Source organism: Wasmannia auropunctata, unplaced genomic scaffold (genome assembly GCF_000956235.1).
Source record: "Wasmannia auropunctata unplaced genomic scaffold, wasmannia.A_1.0 LD336061.1, whole genome shotgun sequence".
Classification (NCBI taxonomy): Eukaryota; Metazoa; Arthropoda; class Insecta; order Hymenoptera; family Formicidae; genus Wasmannia; species Wasmannia auropunctata.
Window position 1 is genome coordinate 266,166 of NW_012026829.1, and position 7,511 is coordinate 273,676.

At 41.8% G+C, this 7,511-nt stretch overlaps 1 protein-coding gene across 9 annotated transcripts in view; it reads right to left on the bottom strand.

Annotated features, from left to right (window-relative positions):
• Positions 1 to 7,511, bottom strand: part of LOC105450381 (endophilin-A) — a 33,569-nt gene that overhangs the window by 19,842 nt on the left and 6,216 nt on the right. For 5 of the 9 annotated variants that reach the window (XM_011690178.1, XM_011690180.1, XM_011690181.1 and 2 more), the window contains exons 1-2: positions 3,538 to 3,771; positions 276 to 370 (exon numbers count right to left, since the gene is read on the bottom strand). In XM_011690178.1, coding sequence (XP_011688480.1) covers positions 276 to 320 — 45 coding nt within the window. In that variant the 5' untranslated portion in view covers positions 321 to 370; positions 3,538 to 3,771. Of the gene's footprint in view, positions 1 to 275; positions 371 to 557; positions 655 to 2,118; positions 2,214 to 3,537; positions 3,772 to 7,511 lie in introns of those variants that run through there. The other 4 variants (XM_011690173.1, XM_011690175.1, XM_011690177.1 and 1 more) reach the window with 3 other exon arrangements.

Below are 7,511 nucleotides of genomic sequence, written 5' to 3' on the forward strand. Positions count from 1 at the left end.
CCCGCGATATCCTTCTCGGACGATAAGTAATCCCTTCTGTCAGCGCTGCATATTGATTTATTATTATTCAATAGCAGAAAAAAAATACTTCGACGCTATGCGAAAAGCTATGTATTTAGCGTGCTTCTCGCTCTCCGCGAAAGCTTTTAACTCGCTATCTTGGCGGACTAGTTATTCCTGCACGGAAGAGGATATTATTGATCCCGCGCAGCGGGAAAGATCCATTGTCATGTTGCCGGAGAAGTAAGACGCATCCAACGACGACGAACGCTTACCTGATTCGCTTTGTTGATCTGCTTCTTGAGCCCGGCGAACGCCATGGTGCTGTCGTGTCGTTGCCTCCCGGAGATCACGCGTAAATCGTCTCGAACTGTAACAGAACGGAAACGAGAACTGTCAGACGGGTTGCACGTGTGAAATCGACAAAAGAGAGAGAGAGAGAGAGAGACTCGTATGGAAAAATAGGAAAAAAAACGGAGATAGATAGATAGATAGACAGATAGATAGAGAGAGAGAAGGAGAACGTTGGAAAAATAGGACGAAAGTTTCGAATTTACGATCGCGACGGCTGCTGGCCGCTCGCCAAGGCGAACGGGACGATTTTGAATGTTATCGATCGACCGTATGTCGTGTGCGTTTTCCAGTGTCATGACTCGTCGCTGATGTAACTACCCGGTCGCCTCGCGTGCGGCTCGGCCGTGTACGTGTGCAGGTGCCGGGCGGAGGCGACGGCGATGACCATCGCGAGTGAGTGAGTGAGTGAGTCTCGCGCGATGATCTCACACGCGCAGTGAAGCCGTACGTCGCAACGTGCCGCCGACCCGACCTCTTAACAGGCTCTAATGAGAGTAAATAATGCGTGCTCTTATTAACGACGCACGGCACGCACCGATAGATCCGTCATGCGCGACTTCTAAACCGTGTTGAATTACAGAGAGGATAAAAAAAAAACATCATCAAATTTATGCGTACAAATCACAAAGCTGCAATCTTCTAACGAAGGCGAGCGATAATTGCACGTCGATAAATTTGTAATTTATTTAAATCTATCGATTGCAAGTCTCTCTCTCTCTCGTGGAATTTTTCTTTTATCATTCCGTAATCCAATCAATGAGCGTATATCTATGTTGGGAATCTTGTTAGAGCAAGTTAATGCAAGTACACTTATTAATGCAACTACGCGTATCGATTTCTCGCGAAGGCGGGCATGCAGAAATGCCCGCAATAAAAATAGAGGAAGTGTATGCATTCTAAAAATTTATGACTGATAAATCTATGGTACGATTTAACAATAGCGAGTTAGCAGCAGGCCGTCTTAATGAAGGCAATATTGCAATATTGCAATCAATAAATTCATATATGGACATGTCCACGGAGTACAATGCGGAAATTTTATTTGCAAAACCTAACGATGAATCTATTAGAGGAAATTTGCTTGATTAATGAGTAAGTGACATATTTCGCATTGATGGCTCTCTTGCGTGAATTCCGCACGAATCGAGATAGAAATGTAATATTGGTAATGAAGAAATTCGAGCAACGAAACATCTATAAATACATGACGGATTTTAATAAGAGCGCAAGTCGTACATCAATAAATTTCTCGCGCAACATCTTAAAGATTAAAAATATAACATAATAGAGGAATTCCAAATGCGATGTGTTTAAATGATATGTAAATCTGCAACAGTCAAACACAAATAACGGTTATATGTATCGCGAACGATCGACAAGTTCCCAACAACGATGATTCTTGAACGGCGTCTACAATGAGATTTAAAACTTATTTAAGAAAAAATGGATCAATCATAGTCAATTATCTCAGGTAAAAAGAATAATCGGTTGTGTTTCGGTCAACTTTCTTAAATCTTATAAGTATCATTGTAGACGACGCTTTACAAAGTCTGGATAAACTCTTGGAGTGTGAATTTTTAAGTTTAAGAAAGTACACGTATCGAGCACCGGAGAAGCTCTACAAAGCAGGCGCAAAGTCTATAATTGACCCGAGACGATTCCGGCGACCAAAGGTCGCCGGAACCTTACATGCGATTAATTAATCTCACGAAACTAGCCGAACTAGGCGAACTAAGCCGAAACTCTTTTTTCACATATACACACCACGCACTCGCAGGGATCACGAAAAATCATCGGCCGATAACGCTTTCTGAGTAATTCTTGTCAATCGTAGAATCGAGGTCGCTCCGTTGACGTGCCGGCGGCGAAATTCCCCGAAGTGAATAAATGCTCTATTAAAACGCCGCCGCGTCTACGGTGAACTTTCAGAATGGCACGCATTGACCGCGACATAACGTCGAAATCATCTTTCAGTAATGAGCGTATTGATAAACGCAATATTTTTATAAATAAATCTAGGAAGATTTTTTTTAAGTTAGTAATAATCGCGGTGGGGGGGAAGGGAGGGGGGTATTAAAGCCACGACGATTCGATTGTCCCGATTGGTCCCGAAACACCGAAAGAGATAGACCTACCCGAGATAGACCGGTGCGAAGGAGAACGAAATTCGGTAAGTGGGCGACTGGATGGGAAGATGGAGGCTTACTGACACAGTCCGACAACAACGGTTAACGTCCCGGCTTTCTAGCGACATAATAATTTGACCACCAGCATGCTGACTGTACCGTTAAGCGTCAAGCGCCGTATTTTCACTCTTAAATTAAATTCTTGCGTCTTATGCAGTAGAATTGTATGGCAAATAATAAATAAACGGACGGTAGTATATAGGAACACGTAATATTGAAAGAGTAGATGGCAGTGCGGTACTCCGAATAATGGCAAAATGTAAGGAGTCGTAAAAGATAACAGCAGAATAATCCTATTGGAATAATGAAATTCAAGTTAGAAACTTTATGTGAGGAGAAAAGCGTAAGTGATAAGATTAGATGAAAAGTTGCGGTGAAAACTTGCGGGGAGGCTATAAGATGTAGCCGATGATAGGTAAAAGTGTAACATGAGGAACTATAACGTAAGGTAACGCTGTGAACAGGTAACACGATATCGAAAAGGATAAGAGTACACTATATAGTGAGTAGCGCTGGATGGTAGCACGGACTATATAGAGAGCTATAACGTGGCTCTGCGATATAGGTAACTACAGTATAGTGTTACGTGAGGTAAAAATGAAATATAACCGAGGGACCGACCGATCACAGGTAGATGAAGACAGTCGCGTTAGCGGATGGCATAGACTGAGAATACAACCTGCTTCCCCCCTCCCCCATCCGGGCACAACGATCGCGATCTCTATGTCACTGAAGCTCGAATCGCTACACGCCAACGCGGCGGCCCTCGCGTCTCGTGCCATCCATAGTCCGCGAACGGGACGACACGTCGACGCTCCGGAAGACCCGTGTGCGTCACACTGCAAACGATACCGAATTGCGAGCGGCGACGATTCTCGCTCGCGCCGGGAGGAACGACCCGCCGGCGCGATAACGTTGCAAAAATACAACGCGAGTAACGGGTATTTGCAAATACAAACTGCAGCTATAGGCTACGCCGACAAGGACCTGGTCTCACCTCTCGGAGCGCTCGGCCCTCCGGCGCGAATCGGATGCACACCCCCAAATGCACGCCGACGTGAACGGCGAACGATGACGTTTGGGATCGCGTCGACGTCTTGAAAAAACCGGACGACGCGTGCGGATGCGTGCCTCTATACGTGCGTGAGGAACAGGAGGGATCCGCGTGGGCCCACGAGCACCGCGAGAGAGCACCCCACTGACTACTCTCGTATACGTGATCGGTCTCTCGCACACTGCGAAATCGCCTGCTAGGGGGTAGTTTTCTGCTGGCCGATCGATACACGGCCACGGCTCAGTTTCTCGCTCTCTCTCTCTCTCTCTCTCTCTCTCTCGCTCGCTCGCGCGTGCTCGCTCCCCTCTCCAAAGGTTCCCACCCCTTCCTCCCGCTGGTCCCTCCCTTCCCGTCTCACCCCCGCCTCGTTTCGATACCATTCCCTACCCTTTCTCTCACGATAGCCACCTCTTTCCCGTCAGGGACGGATTCAGGAGAGGAAACTGCAGCACGGAGGTTGAATTAATTTCTCGCGTATTTCTAAGACGTTCTCCCGAAGGCTCGAAGTATCATCTCGCAACGCGATAGATGAAATATCAAGAATCGCAATAATAATCATGACTAGCTTCTCCTCGGTCGGAGCATGTAATTCTTTTTACTACCACTTCAACTTCTCCTGTGGGTGTTTTCAAGATCCACCTCTGTTTGCCCTTTCCCTATCGTCCTCTCTCTCTCTCCTCCTTCCACGTGCGCCGCAACCCTCGACTTTATTCGCGCGCCTTTGCTCCCTTTTATGCTTATACCGGGTGTCTATAACGGCGAAGGCGATATATCGCTCACTTCTGAAATTCACTCGCGCGCGCGTACAATAGGGATGAATAGGGTGAACAATGTTTGTCATTTGCCCCAATAAGGATGAGACAACATAAATCTCCATTCTTATAAACAAAATTTAATTTGACACGATGAACGCCGCTGGGACATTAATAGAAGATCATGGACGTAAAAGAGTACAAGTAAGATTTTTGTAAATTATTTCGCACTGTATAAAATATGAGGGGAAGGGCAATGATATTTTTATTTTACGGCTATTATTAAACGGCTAGTGAATAAAAAACTTTTTCTTGTAATACATATTAGAAGAAAGTAGAGCAATGAATTTATGAATCGAGATCCATGAATGAAAGAAATTATGCATTATATTAAAAAAAAATTAAATACTTATATTAGTTCCTTAAAAATTGATGGATATATAATTTTTCTATTTAACTTTAAGCTAGAATGAATTATACTTAATTCTATCAATTGTATATAAAAATATCTTGATATGCAAAATTTTCTATTTGATTTGTGGAGAAAAATTCTATTTGCCGTTATATTCGTGTAAAGATGTAGAAATTATTTATTAAAAAATTTGCACTTAAAACATTTAAATTCTCGTCTAATCTACGTCATTCCGTTGATATCGTCTGAAATCTTTCATGAGACATCTGTTAGAATCATCTCCAGAAGATATTCTACGAATAGTATAATTTGCCTGATATTTCTCAAATATTCTTCCGGGTCGTTGACCGCCGCGTATACTGCCTTCTTTCTAAGAAGGAGAAGAGGTGTCTTTATCTTTCTGTGATCGAATAAAAATTACAAGAACAAATAAACCCCTCGAAGAAACGAGATTGATAATAAAAGAGAGCGAACGAGCGACATAAAGGTGAATCGATTTTACAATTCATTAATATCGTACTGTTTCAAGAGGACCTTTCTGCTTTCCTCTAGCGTGTCGTACTCTCAATAGCGTATCAATTATAAATATAATCAGCCTCTCTCGTAATCGTCGTTCGCAATGCAATTTGTCGCGTTCTCTCGAGTTTCGACGAGCCCTCTCTTTCCGCCCGCCCGCCCTACTCCTTTTTCCTTTTGCGCCAGTTATTCACCCCGGCCCTTCTGCTTTACCGGGAACGACCGTGGACGTTCATTTAAAAAGTCACGGGATACGTACTTATATCTATTCGCGGAGTAATTCTTTTTAATTTAAGACGCGGAGAACTCGAGAACCCCCGTCGCCTAACGCATTTAATTTCCCAGAAGACGCTTAATTAGCGTTAGAAAGGGATGAGCCGTAGGATCAAAACATCCTTTTTAATCACGTCCGCCGCAAAATACCCGAGAGCTAAGCCCGCCGTAGTTTTCGTAAAAATCAATTGTCATATTCTGTGGTATAAAGACAGAAGTTTGGTTCTACTTACATTCTAACTTTCGCAAAAATCAAACCTGGCTTTAATGTACAATCCTTCAATAAGCATATTACTGTCTATTTATCGCTATTTATAAACAATTATTTATAAATAAGAAGTATAATCGCTAGACAAGACATGTGGTTGTTATACTATAAATAAATCGCGACGCATTATAAATAATTTGCACAAAAAGTTTCACTCGACACGTTTTTACAATCACCGTAATACAATAATTATGTATATACAATAATAATTATTATTATACAATAATTAGTATTATACAATAATAATGTGCAATATAAAACGATATAAAATTATATACTACAATACATAAGTAATATTTAAAGACAAGTGAATTTTTACTTGCATTGCAATGAATCGCTGAACTGTATATTATTTTTTTCAACCCGATTCGGATTAAATCAAATAAAAAATGCAGTGGAGTAAATATTTCCTGTTTGTAGAAAATTTATCGATGTAACACGCGATTAATTTAGAGAAAAAAAACGATTTTTGAAACATTTATGAATGCACACATGATATGTATATTGTCGAATGGATGTAAAAGCCGCTTTTCCACCCACATTAAAGGTCTTACATGCTGTAATGACTCCGCATTTTTCGAATCGCGTTATTCTCGATAATATGTTATTCCCAGAAATGATGAAAGCTATTAAGTCTGAATGTATAACGCTATTCAATAATTAAATTATTCCGTCAATACTAACTATATATCCATCAAAACGTACGCAATTAGCCTTACGAGGAACCAATAATTCCCAATTTTAATGTATAGCTTTAAATACATTGTGTATATAGACGCATTGCCCGCATATTTTTATACTTTGTTAGTTATATAATAAAATAATGTAAAAAACAATTTAATGAAAAATTAAATATAATTCATTGTATTCGTTATATCGCAGACAGAAAATAAATATTATATTATCGCGTGCGATTTTATGCAATTTTATCACACGTGACGTGTTAATCGCATTATTTTCCACACATAACTAATGAATGATATTGAAAATTTTTTTATCCTTTAGTTTCTCGCAGAGGTATGCAATATATTTTCGCAATTTCATAGCATATAATCCTTTTTCCGTGCTCGCGGCGCAGAGAAATATACGTGTCCCTTATTCTCAACTACCTCAAGCTAGCGTAACTCATCAGACCGGTGAAGAACAGTTTTCCCAGTTAGTTTCCGCGTCTCGTATAGATCAGTGAAATGGAATTTTCTCCGCGGACTGCGGAGTCGAGCGCTGGATTTGTCCCCCCGTCCGCGAAACTTTCTGCAAATTCGCGAAACTTGACGCGAGACGTGGCCGTTGCTATAAGAAACCTTTGTCCCGAGGAGCTCATACGACTGGGTCATGGTATGTCGGCGTATCATTCAATAAAATCCTTCCCTTCTCGCGCGTGTCGTGGTGGAATCGAAGTTCGCTGTATATCCACGGAACCACCCCCGCCCGGCAAAATATTTCTAAAAATACACGCATCGCGCGCAGCAGGAGAGACGGGAGAGTGGCGGCGGCGATCGCCACTCGCATCCTTTTTGTCACGCGTCTTATCATCGCATATGGGTATGCCTTTCCGTTTCAGCTATACGAGCGTGTGTAGTTTCGGTGCTCGAGATATATAATGAAAGCTTGATAACTGTAACATCCGACGTTTCTCGTGTGAAATTCGTAAGAGATTCTTCATTGTCTTTCATGTGTCGAATCCTGAAAGAATGAA